At 44.9% G+C, this 12,827-nt stretch overlaps 1 protein-coding gene across 5 annotated transcripts in view; it reads left to right on the top strand.

Annotated features, from left to right (window-relative positions):
• EVI5 (ecotropic viral integration site 5) overlaps nt 1–4,113 on the top strand; it is an 85,392-nt gene extending 81,279 nt beyond the window's left edge. For all 5 annotated transcript variants that reach the window (XM_072869097.1, XM_072869094.1, XM_072869095.1 and 2 more), the window contains one exon: nt 2,843–4,113. In XM_072869097.1, the coding sequence (XP_072725198.1) occupies nt 2,843–3,148 (306 nt within the window). In that variant the 3' untranslated portion in view covers nt 3,149–4,113. The remainder of the gene's footprint in view (nt 1–2,842) is intronic.
• The last annotated feature ends 8,714 nt before the right edge of the window (nt 4,114–12,827 follow it).

Raw genomic sequence — 12,827 nt, 5'->3', positions numbered from 1 at the left:
CTCCCACCATGCATTTCAGTAAAGAACCAGTTCTCTGTTATCTTAAGGCTCCTGCCCCTTAACTGTCTTGGTGCCTCTCCACTGAATCTACTCATTAGTATCTTGTACTGAGGAAGGAGTGAGGCAGCAAGTGCAGAATAGGACAGATGCAGTCAAACTGCCAGATAAGAATCGGTTCCCATGATGTACATTGTCAATATAGCCTAGTAGGCTGTTAGCCTTCGTCACTGCTTGGAGACACTGCTGATTCACGTTTAGCCTCCCGTGTGTCAGGACCCATGTCCTCTTCAGCAGTGTTGCTATCCAGCCTGTCAATCCCCATGATACAAATTGTACGCTACAGTGTTTGTCTGTGCTTCTGGCTGAGATGGCCATTTTTCAAGCAGACAGAGAAGTTATGGAACTATATGACTATCAATAGACTTGTCGCATACATTCTCTACAGTACACTTGTGTTTCTTCCTAGCAGTCTGGTTCCCCTTGGATATGAGGAGTACTTGAAAAAAGGGCCAGCAAGTGTAAAGCTGCAGGTCAAAAGAAGTGTTTCTGGAAGGTCAGGGGATTGTGCATCCTCTCATTAGAATAACAAAAGATAACAACACACTGTTTTCCCAGACTCACTTTAGGAATTGGTAAAGGCTGTGTCTATTCATGATTTTTTCACCAACAGCAGTTTCCATAGACTCTTATTTGGTGTTTGGAAAGGCTACTGTCTAAAACCGTGAAGCCATGATTTTGTCACGTTACCTAAATACATTCAGCTAAAGGTATCATGTTGAAGTCTTCAGGAAAACAGTTGAGGTCATTGGCTTGGCTTTCTGAATGTTCAAAACAACTAACATTGAGTATCAGCTTTATAATTTCAGGTGAACCAATGGCTTAACTGTGCAGACCTAAAAGCATATAATTTCTTACTCTAATATGAAATGTGTAGTCACTTGTACAGCGAAGCTTTTTTTTCTGTGGTGAGGGTGGAGAGAAATTGTTGGGTTTCGTTTTGTTTTTCTGTGTTTTATTTTCTTAGTGACTAAAATTGATAGCTGTTTTGGAAACTTCATGTGGCAGCTAATCTGATCATATTGCAGGATATTTTTAGGGATAGTATTTCTAAATACCACAAGAATCTCTGTATCAGGCTTTCTCTATCGAGGTATATAAGCTAGTAAAAATTATTTATTCCAGATACATGTTACTGTCCAGTGTCTAATATTTGGCACAAGCTGATTTTGCTTACATCATGAATAATGCTGTGCAAGTGTGCAACTTCTTGTTTTGCTTGCCTTTACACAAGCAAGTTCCTCATGAAGCAACTGCAGCCTATGTGTATGTGAAGAAAATGCAAAAAACTAACACTAGTAAGTGTAGCTACAACCAAGGTTTAGATCTACAGCACGTACCCATATTCCTAACAGGGATGTCTTGATATACATTAAAAGCTGGAGCTTTTACACGCTGTTAACATCCGATTTGATGGCTTCTAGCATGATTATGACTCTTGTGATCTTTTTTCAACCCCTTTTTTATTCTCATCTTTTGCACAAGCCCATGGTAACTACAGAGAGTCCTTCTTCCCTACAATGGACAGGTAAAATCTTCTATTGGTGTCAATAGCAAGGACCTACATGCACTTTTTATTTATCAAAGTTAATATTGCTTCAGATTTCTGAAATGTCAGATAGATTTGTGTAAAGAAGCTCTTCAGGCTTCTTCTTCTTTCTGTTTTCCAGGTCTCTGTCACTGTGAAAAGTTGCTTACAAAATAGCACTTGGTGCATCTTTCTTTTTAAGCTTCCAGAGTGACATTAGGAAGTTTCTATAATGCATTTTTAATGTTTTTCTGCATCCTTAGGATTTTTAATCTTAATAATCTTAGACTGTCAAACCGACCCTGTGGTAGTTGCTACTAAAAGCTAGCAAAAGTGAAATTCTAAAAAAATAACCTCAGGAATGTCTTCCATGAGTTGCAGTTATTTTCACTAAATTAACAGGGGACTTGCCAGACTTCAGAGCTTTAGGTTTCACTTTTGAATAGCTTGAACGTGTGGTTGTAATAGTTTATCACTCCACAGTGCATTTTGAATTAAAATGTTATCCTATCTGTCCGTGGTCTGACAATCATTTTTGGCTTGTTTGATATTCTCTTAAAATTGAAACTACAACCTATTTATGCCGTACAAAGAGAAGTTTCTCTTATACTTCTTGATCTGAAATCTCATTGGGTCTGAACTAGATAATGAAAAGACACTTACTTGATCTTGCAGTGTAGACAGAACTAAGCATATTCTTTTTTTTTTTTTTTTTCTGTGGCTGTGAGAAACTGGCAATATTCTCTTGGGACCCTGCTCTTTGGGACTAGGGGAGGGCTTTTCTCAAGTGAGAAGTTAAGTGATAAGGGAGGGAACAGAGCTGTAAAAGTAAGATATGAAGGACAAAAGTTCTGTCAAAACAAATAGGCCACTCTAGAAAACCAACTATAAACCATCCTCGAGGGGATATTAAAGATGCAGTAAGTAGCCTGGAGGAATTTGTCACTAGTGGTTCTAGGTACCTTGATTATTAAGCATTAAAACTGAAATACTCTGAGGGTAAAAGGAGAATTTTGGAAAATTCCAAGTACTATTTAAGATTTTCTTTCAAGGTCTCTGCTTGGGCAGCCAGAAGTGAGAAGGCACTTTGTTCTGATTCTAGCTGAGTTTCAAAGTGATCATCAAATGTGCTGCTTCTAGGTCCAGCATTTAATTTAATCCAGTAAGAGTTCCATGAGACATTTCTTGGAAATGTGTTTTTTTTACTGCTGGACTCTTCAGCTCTGATTAACTGTTAACTTCTGCTTTTTCTAACAGATCAAATGTCTGAAAGGCCAGAGAGACTTCTCAGACCAACCCACTTTTGATGGGATTCACATTGTCAGCCATTTCACAGGAGATGATGAATCATTTCATTCTTCTGATGAAGATTTTATAACTAACTCCATACAGGAGAGTGGGGTGAACTTTCATCTACACAGGAGGACTGGTCAGATGGCTTTGGATCACACAGTTGTAGACAGCAGTGACAGTGATATTGAGGAAAGTGCCCTTCAGACTGGGAATTCAGACAAGGTGGTTTCCAAGCAGAGAAGAATGGAATCTTACTCTACTACTGTGTGATTATCACTGTGTCTAGCATTGAAGACTATCATATTTCTTTAAGGGTGATATTGTCAGGTAACTGAAACTATCCAGAAGTTGGTTTAGTTAACTATTGGATCTGGTCTGGCCTGTGATAACTACATACATGTACTGTCTATCTGCCTTCTCTCTTAGCCAAATCTTGCTAATGATGTACTGTTGCCATAAAACAGGCTGGGAAGAAGTTGATGGATGACAGTTCTGACAGTATTACTGAATGTTCCTTGGTTTAGAAACTGCAAATATATAATTTCTTTAATGCATAAGAACCATTTATGCTGTTCACAAACACAGGAATTATTTTCCTCAAAAGAAATTGCTGTTGTGCAATATTTTATGCTCTGAACAAATGTGTATGTTTTACATTGTTACCCATTTGCGATCAAGATGGACCCTAGTAAACCATCTGATTGTGACACGTATATATATAAAATTATCTTATGCTTCTTGATTACTTTTGTTTTTACTAAAGTTATTGGATGCCCACAGAAGGCTTGAAAGAGGAGCCTTTATCTGTACTACTTCATATATGCAAATAATGGTCACTAAAGTCATAAAGGTGTTTTTCACCATTTTCACTTAAATCTACATGCATCTGCTTTTGATGTTGCTAAATAATACCTGGTCTGAATATATTAATTACAATAATGTTTATTTTGTACATATTTATATATCTACACCACGCTGAAAATGTACATTACACCATTTTATATGAGGAATGTAAATGTTGCAATATTACTGTCTCTGGTATTCTAACAGGAAAATTAATTCTGTATATACACACTAGAAATGAATTACTAAATAAAGGCAGAACACTAACTTTAAGTTTCAGCCTAGCTACACTAACAGGTTCATGTCGGAAATGCTTGTTCAAAACACTATTGACTGAAATCTTTTACCTTCATATATATGTAATGAAAATAAATTTTTCATGATTTAACAAGGTCGCAGCATTTACTGTTTAGTCATTTCTAAGCTACAGCCCTTGGTTACCACATAGTTACTTGCTGGAGCTAGATTAGAGTGGTAGTTCAAATAAGGTGAAAAATTATTCATGTCTTACAGTTAGTTCTAATGAAGGCATGGTCAGTGCAGTAAAAATATGTAAGTTCAGTCTTCTTACAGTTTTATACTGCAGAGCTATCTAGGAAATAAGCTATTGGTCCTGTCACCAAATAGCTGTGATTTGCCAAAGTAGTAAGAGCTGAGCATTCTGCTTTCACACTCTCCTGAAAATTGAGATCCAGTAAAATGGCCCTAGCTTCTTGAACAGAACAAATATTCTACTCTTGTGACATGAACACTCACTTGCCCTCTCAGACACATTCTAGTCAAGAATATTCTTAATGGCAGCTATTATTGCCATCTTATGTAATTAAACAATCCTTAAGACTTCTTTTCTAGCAATGTTTGCAACTGTTCTAGTAATTTAAAAAAAAAAAAGCCATGCACAAGTCAGTACTGATAGTTAGCACATATGTTAACCGTCTTGCTACCCACGAGAAGCAGTATAGTTGTTTAAAATTGCAAAAGTGTGGAAGCATACTGCTTGAACACATTTGTCAGTGCTGTTAGGCATTTCCTTTACTCTTAGTTTGAATGTGTCCTCAGAAAGAAACGGCACAACTGAGGAGATAACAAATGTGCAAAGAATAATAGGGAGGGCTGCATGGAAGAAGCACATTCTGGGCCTCTCAACAGTATTATCTGTCCAGGTCCAATCTAATTTAAATCTTAAGGTAGGTGGGTGACAAATTCCAAGTTACCGATTTCTGCAGCTCCTAACTTGCTTCAGTATTTCTGCAAAATTTGCCCACATCCTACCAGTGAATATGTAGTTCCCAGTATAGCCTGTGGAAATTGCCATCTCTGAGGCAGGTTAGCTGTGACTGATTCTGATCCCTGTTGGAAATTTCATGTATGCAAAACTAAAGCAGGAGCACTTTTGTTCACTAACAAGTAACAGTTGCCTTTTTTCCTTCCAATGAGCATCTGGTAACTTATGTTTGCACCTGGATAATTGTTGCCCAAGAGGATAGGTGACAAATGTCTTGTTGCCTGTCATCAGTACCAGCTGCAAGTCTCTCTTAAAGGTAATTTTCTGTAATAAGTGGCAGGAGCAAAATTCAGTTGGAGAGCCATAAAAATCCTGTCTGTTTGAACAGTGAAGTGTTATGATTTTGCAATAACTGCCTTACTGTTCAAGTGATAGCAAATGAGATTAGTTGGCAAGGGTTATTTCCTGAACTTTTGTGGTTTTAAAGTATACTAATAGAATAAATACTGATACTGAATAACAGCAGAAATAAAAATATCAAGGGAAAAGCAAAAGTCCTTATCCAACTAACTGCATCTCTTCTAGTGATGAAGGTGAATCACTGGACATGCTCCAGTTTCAGAAGACTTAGTTACGCACAGAATATCCTAGGAAGACAACCCAAGAGAGGCTGTTCAGTATCATCCTGCTTTTTCTGCAACTGTTCTGCCAAAAAATGACACTCTTTGCCTATGTGTATTATAATTTGAGTATGCACCAGAATAATGTCAAATCATCAACAGCATAGATAATAAATTTACTAACATGGCAATAAATAAAGCATACTAATTATGCTACATACCAAGGCCTTCTAACAAACATTGCCGTTCTCTCAGATTTGCTCTTACATACAGGCTGTAAGAGCTTAATGTGAATGCTAAAAGCATAAGGTAAAAAAAGAATGTAAGCATGAAAACTTAAGATTCTTGAATATGCAAGCGCTGCAGCTGAGAAGACAGGTGAAATAGGGAAGGGGAATGCCCTGCTATATAGAGAGTTTCCATGTAAATTACGTTTTATGTTTGGTAGTGAAAATGGTTCTGCTTTCCCAATCTGATAATCCAATATCTTCACTAGCTAGAGAAGCCTCAATATTTACATTTTTTTATTTCTCCAGGCTAAGGGAGTGAATATTTTAGGTCCTAATAGTGTTTATGATTAGACTTCTTTTTACTTCAGTCATTTCATTTCATGTAGTAGAAGTTTGTAATGTTTGTGAAAAATTGGAAACATGACTAGTTGAGAGAAAGTACATCTGTGAAGTTGAGAAGCATGTATTACATTCACGGCTCAACAACTATTTATTCAGGTTGGTCACATGCAGGCCTCATCTACTTAAACATTCACAAAGGAGTATTTTCCACTAAATTTAATTTTCAACTGCATGTGTAATTTTCTATATTATTTTAACTAACATAAATTGCTATGAAAGTGATTAAAAGACGTATCCACATAGGGGTTTGCATAAATTTAACAAAACCACTTTGTAAATCTTGTACTATTGAACTTAATCGGTACTCAGCCCTTTCATGGAACTGCAACACAGAGGGAATTGCATGCTTCTCTGGGGTTTGTAATGTAATCACTGTTCTATATCAGAGACTATGCTAATGACTTAGTGAAACTTGATGCTCATACAACATTTATATTTTAAGTTACAATGATCTAAAGATGTGTTAGCATAAAAATACCCACATTTTAGACTGGATGTGCTGCTAATTCCCATACCTGTAGAGGCTTCAAGTAATGTAACTCATTTTGGGGGAAGGTAGAGGATAATGCAAATCACCTAGAAAAGCCAGTAGGCTAGCCTAGCCCTGGAGACTAAAATAAAAATCAACCTATAAAATAGAGGTTAGTACAATCTAAGTGGAAACTACAATGTTATGTTTAAATATGCACCAGCTACTGACTATGTGTATTGAAAGGGAAGAGGAAAGCTATGTATCAACTAATGGATTTCTGGATTTAATTAAGTTCATTTTTGTTCTGTGAAATACTTTTATCAGTGTAATTGCACCAATATATTTTTTGTAATTCTCTGAGGGGGTTGGTTGGTTGGTTGTTTTTTTACAAACTAGCTCAAGACATAAGAAGAATCAACGAAATACATTTACACAGTAGCCTGTAGAACTAGAGAACTAGAGATTCTGAATGATGGAATGAAAAGCACACAGTAAATTGACTTTCAACATAACCTCTATATAGCATGAATTTTCAGCTTCAGAGTGGAGAAAACATGCTGACATATGCACACCTATGCATACATGGACACTGATTGACTAAGATACAACCGCTAGATCCAAGATACAACAGCTTAACACCCTCCCTTTCCAGGAATTAATACCTCATTTCACAATTACGAAAAATAAAAGCAATGTGGTATACTCTTAGAATTCACTCTTAGAATTGCATACTGTTGCATAAGTGAGTGAAATTTCTAGTGTCCCGCTATGAGAACTAAAATTCCTGAGACCATTTTGCATGGTCTACATTCTGTAACCCATTGATTCAACTTTTCTTAATGGAGGTAAGTTCTGGGTCCACTCCTTCTCAAAGCTGGAATCCCTCTTTTCATCCCAACCTTCAACACCACAGCCTACTGTCGCTTTCCCTCTCCAGTTCGTGCTCACAGTGATCATTACTTTTCTAATCTGCTCTGAGAGCAGCAGAAGTTACTTTGGTTTCCCCAGCAATCCAAAAAATTGCTATCAAAATTACTGATTAATGTCTAACATATTTACAGCACATGTTTATGCCACAAGGAGAAACATAAAGAAGGTAGTGACAAAATGCTGGGGGGAAAAAATAAACAATAAGCAGGATATATTAAAAATAATTAAATATTTACAAAAAAAGTTATTAAAAAATAAAGACACACTTCAGAATGCACAGTGCTACAAGTTCTAGCAGCTTCTCATAGTGAAAGTGTTCTGGATAACTCTGATCTCGGGTTTTATCACTTTAAAGTGTGTATGTTACTCATGAGTTCCCCACAGAATCATCCTTTTCACTGCCTTCTCCCAATCCTGACTTCCACACAAGAAATTGCTTCTCCTCCCCTATGTACCAAGCAGCTAACCTGTCAAATCCTGTTCTTCAAATCCTTCCTCCTGTTACAAAGTGTCTCATCACTTCTGAGCATGAAGATCTCATCTGCATCCCATCACCTTTGGTGCCTTATTTGATGTCTTCTTAGCTCTAATGGTGACATCAGGCATCTGCTGTGAACCATGCACTAAATTACACTGAGTAGCTCTTCAGTCTTAAGCATGACTATAACGTGATCCCACCCTAGTTTAAACCCCTCCTTTTATTTATTTCTTCCCCTCTTTTGTCACTATGGGGTAAAGATCATGTACTTATCATTGCATTCAACTGTATCTTACCAAATTTTTATGTTTAACTTTGAATATCACACTCCCTTTGGGGGAAGCATTAGAAGAGCTCTGCTAAAACCCATCCCCAGTCCCCATCACCTACACTTCACATGAATGACATCCCTCCGCCAACTCAGGATCGTTGGCTTTTGGCTTTTTCACACTGGGATAGAGAGTACTTGGTATTGTCACACAGCTCTTGCAGTGTCACATGATGATCATCTTAAAGGTTACTGAACTGCGGCACATAGGTCACACCATAAACCAAGAATAAGAGCTTAGTCCCTTCACCTCTGTTCAGCGTGCTGTTACTACAGATAGCAGCAAGCTCCTCTCGGGGGTGGAAAGAGCCCTAGGACAATGGCTGCCGGCGGCTAAGGAGTGGAAATTGCCTTCAGGCCCTACCTATGAATTGCAGCAGCTGCAGCACTTTTCTTTCAGTCCCTTGTTCCGTAGAGATAGCAACCCAGCAATATTTCTGGGTTGCAAGATAAAATGCGTGAGGGGCGAGTTCCAGATAAGAAGGGCTGGAAGTCCATAAGATGAAAAAAAGCTCACGCGCTACAGCATGAGCCGGGGCCGTCGAAGCCCCGGGAGCGGGAGAGGAGGCAGCACCGCCCGCCAGCTCCCCGCGCTGAGCCACTGGCATGTGCAGAGCAGCAGGCAAAGGGCCGCAGCGGCACGCCCAGGCAGCGGGGCAGCTCTGGTCCGCCTCCGCTCCCCGGCGAGGTGCGCGGCAGGGGCTCCCCTGACGGCTCCCCTCAGGGGGGTGAGGCAGGAGGGGCCCCTTCCCGCCTCGCCCGGCCTCGCGCCGCCGCCCGCGGGCACGTGGCGCAGCAGCGCCCGCGCGCAGGAGGCGGCCCGGCGCAGGCGGAGCGGTGTGGCGGGGAGCTCCCGGCCGCCGGTAACGCCAGCCTGTGCCAATACCCGGAGCCTGGCACGTCCCGGCGGGAGGCTGCTGGCCGCGCACCTTCCGCCGACAGAGCTAAGCCGGCACAAGGCTCCTGTGGGAGCCTGGGGTCGTCCCCGGCACGGCTCGGCGGACAGCGCCCGCGTCCCGCTTGCCCCGTCCTCACCGGCGGCTTTACGCAAAGCAAATCGTCCGTCCTGACGAAAACCTGGGGAGGCAGGGTGCATTTCAGGCACGAGCTGGTTTTGCAAACCACGAAACAAAGCCGTTTTCGTACCCCTTCTCCTCTAGTCGTTTGAGAAAGCTGCCGCCCCAGGAGCCGGGCGTCTGTCCCTCGTGCCCGTGCAACATCCACCCTTACATGAGAGATTATATGCTGAATTAAGCATTCACTTGATTCACTCGTTTGATTTCCTTATTTTTGCCGAAGGCTTTTAAACTGTTGCGGAAGCAATAGGTGAGAAAGTGCCGTCTGCAGGTGTGCTAAGCATACCGGGGCTTGGCGCGGTGCCTCCCGCAGGAGGGCTCCGAGCGGAGCCGCTTCGCGCGGGCTGTTCGGCGCCCGGCAGCGCATGCAGCTTCTTGAGCATCTTCCGCACGGAAATCACCGGGCTTTAAAACGCGCAAAAGCACCCGTATAAATGTTTCTCTTAGACGTATAAAGGCAGATATGTATTGTCTTGTAACCAGGTCAGAATTGTTGATGAGCGCTAATGGTAATTCACAGTAATGTTTTTTGTTGCTTTCATTACACACGGGCAAAGCGCTGTTTGGCAAGGTAGTCGAAAGGCTATGTAGTTTATCATCCCGTTTCAGAGGCAAACGAGAAATATTGTTTTGCAAAAAGTCACAAACAGTGAGTCAACGAAGACGCATACCTGAAATTACACCGAGTTGTTCTAATCTGGTTATTTCTACTGATTCCAGCAATTATTTTTAAAGCTGACGGCGTCAATGATTTTCAGAGTAATCAACCAAAGGCGCAGCAAGGAGACCGCGGTACACAGATGCCGTAAGTAAAACTGCTGTGCCCAGCACCAGGAACTTTCCGGCAATAATGAAGGTGTTAAGGGCGATGTGTCAGTCGTGTTCTTCAACTTCCTTTTGTGTCACTACTAAAGCATCACGCAAAAGGTTGGACAGTTTTTCTCGTGGTGGTGGTTGCTTGCTTAGTTAGATTTTGGGAAGTCAGGTTAATCCTATGTTCCCCACGGACTCACAGTGACTAATTTTTCTGTGAATACTTCGGGGGTGGGGTGGTGGTGAAGAGAAGCACCTGTTCCGCAAAGCCAGCATGCTCCCGGGCGTGAGGGAGGCTGTAGTTTGCTCCTGCCCTGTCCGACTGCAGTCTCTCTGTCTCGGTCGTTTCTGAACGGGAAATGGTACTAGACCTCGATTCGCTCACTGCAGAGCCGTACTTCGGGCGGCCCTACAGTCATCGAAACGAAGTTTCTGGTGGCCTGAGATGTTCGAGAGCGAAGCCCAGAACCACCTCAGAAAGACACCGAAGACCCGAGCCGGATTTCATGGCTGCATCAGGAATCCGAGGCTAGACCTGGAAAACTGTTTTGGGGTCGGGGGAGTGTGTGTAAAAGCAAGGCGAGCCTTTTTCTCTTTGCCGAAGGGAGCAGGCTTCCCGGCTGCGCGGTGCGGAGGTCCCCGCAGGTGCGGGCGGTGCGGGGCGCTGCCCGCCGCGGAACCCCACTACCGTGCTCGCCGACGGTGCCTGCCACCCGCATCCTCCCCGAGCTAGCAGCCTGAGCACCGGCACGCAGGCGAGGAAGGCAAGCGCTTCCCTCTCGCCTGGCTCCGCTCGTCTTTCGCCTTCGTCTTTGAATCGCTCTCAGGCTACGGTAGCCACCGTGCGCCGGGGAGGGGGGGTGGTGGGGGATCTCGCCTACCCCTTCCATATTTAACCATTACCTAAATCCGAAGGGAAATGAGCAAACCTCTAGGCTTGGGTCTTAAGGTATTTTCAGCGCCGTTGGGCGTATTTATCCCAAAAGAGTTTTCCACAACAAGTTATTTCTAGTCTAGGGAAGGTCTCCGTCGCCCAGGGCCCTGCCTTAGCCCCGATTATAACGCCACGCACGGCTCGATGGCGGCGGGAGGCGCGTCCCCCCGTTGCCGGGGCCAGGGGCATGGATGCTGCGGGGAGCCGGCTCGGCAGGGCGGGCGCCGGTTCCTCCGTCCCCTGCCCTCTGCCTCTGCCCGCCTTGAGTCAATCTGTGTTTTGAATCTGTGACTTGTTCTCGTTGCGGAAGTTGAAGGGGATCCAAGAATAGTTCAGATAGATGTGTGTAATTTCTAGAGCAGAACCCCGAGAGAAATGAAACGCCCGATTCCAGAATGACACTTCGATGTCACTTCAGCGGGCTCTGTGAGGTGGAATACGGTAAGACATTTTCATTTAAGGAAAAACGAGAGAGAAAGAGGAGGGGGAAAAGTGCTGATTTGTGAGGCTTTGGCTTTTTTTTTTTAAGCCTTTTTTTTTTTTTTTTTTTTTTTTTTTTTTGCAGAAGCTCCTAACGCTCAGGAAGTGGAATTTGTGGTTTAGGGGGCCGAGCTCTGAAGGAGTTGAGAGAGACAGAAAAGAAAAAAAAAAGGCAACTCAAGCACCATTGCTCCTTAAAGGGAGGCTAAATTTAAAGTCACCCAAACTAGCAGGCTGCGGCGCAAACCCCGTCTGCAGCCCAGCTTCCTTCGCCCCTCCAAATGGGTAAGCGCTCTTGCTTTTCTCGCCTCGCGTGGGCGGGCGGGCCGGGGTGGCAGCGCCCCCTCTCCTCTCCTCACCTCTCCTCCCCGCCGGCCCCCCGCGCCGCTCCGGCCCCTGTCTCAGCCGCGGCGGCTCGGGGAGGCGCCGGCCTCGCGCCCCCACAGCGGCGGCCGTTGGCGGGCGCGGGCCCCGCGTGCCGCCAGGCGCCAGCAGCGGCCGCGCGCGCGGCCCTCGGGCCAACGGCCGGCGGGAGGGAGGGGGAGAGCGGGGGCAGGTGCCCGCGGCGGAGCGGCGGCCAGGTGGGCTGCGGGACTCGCCTTCCCACGGGCCCGGCCCCAGCCTGGCAGGCTCCGGCCTTGGGCGGCGGGGCGGGGGAAGCCGGCGGCGCCTCCGCGGCGTGGCTTTTGGAGGGAAAAGCGCCGCGCCGGCAGGAAAACGCGGCAGAAGCAGCGCTGGCGCCCGGAGCCCCCCAACGGCTGCGGCTGCCGTTGGTGTCGGGGAGGGCGACGCGTTATCGGGCCCCTTTGATTTCTCGCCCCCCCGCTCGCCGCCAGCCCCCGCTCAAGGATGAACCGAGGCGCAGGTGGGCCTGGGCAGCAACGCTCCCATCCGCCCGCCCGGCGCCGTGCCCGGGGGCGGTGCCTCCCCGGCGGCGCGGAGCGGCCCTGCCCCCGGCGGGCGCGAGCGGGCCGGTGCTTCGCGGCGCAGCCAGGGTCGCCACCTGCGCGGCAGCTCCCGCGCCCCCGCCGACGGGCTCCGGTCTGGCCGGGGCAGGCGGGGCCGGGCCCCTTCTTTCCCCTGTCGCAAACCTGAGGCCACTGACGGGGGGGGGGGGG

Source organism: Ciconia boyciana, chromosome 7 (genome assembly GCF_034638445.1).
Source record: "Ciconia boyciana chromosome 7, ASM3463844v1, whole genome shotgun sequence".
In the NCBI taxonomy this organism is placed as follows: Eukaryota; Metazoa; Chordata; class Aves; order Ciconiiformes; family Ciconiidae; genus Ciconia; species Ciconia boyciana.
The sequence above is the reverse complement of the archived record's forward strand: the minus strand, read 5'-3'. Positions and strand labels throughout refer to the sequence as shown.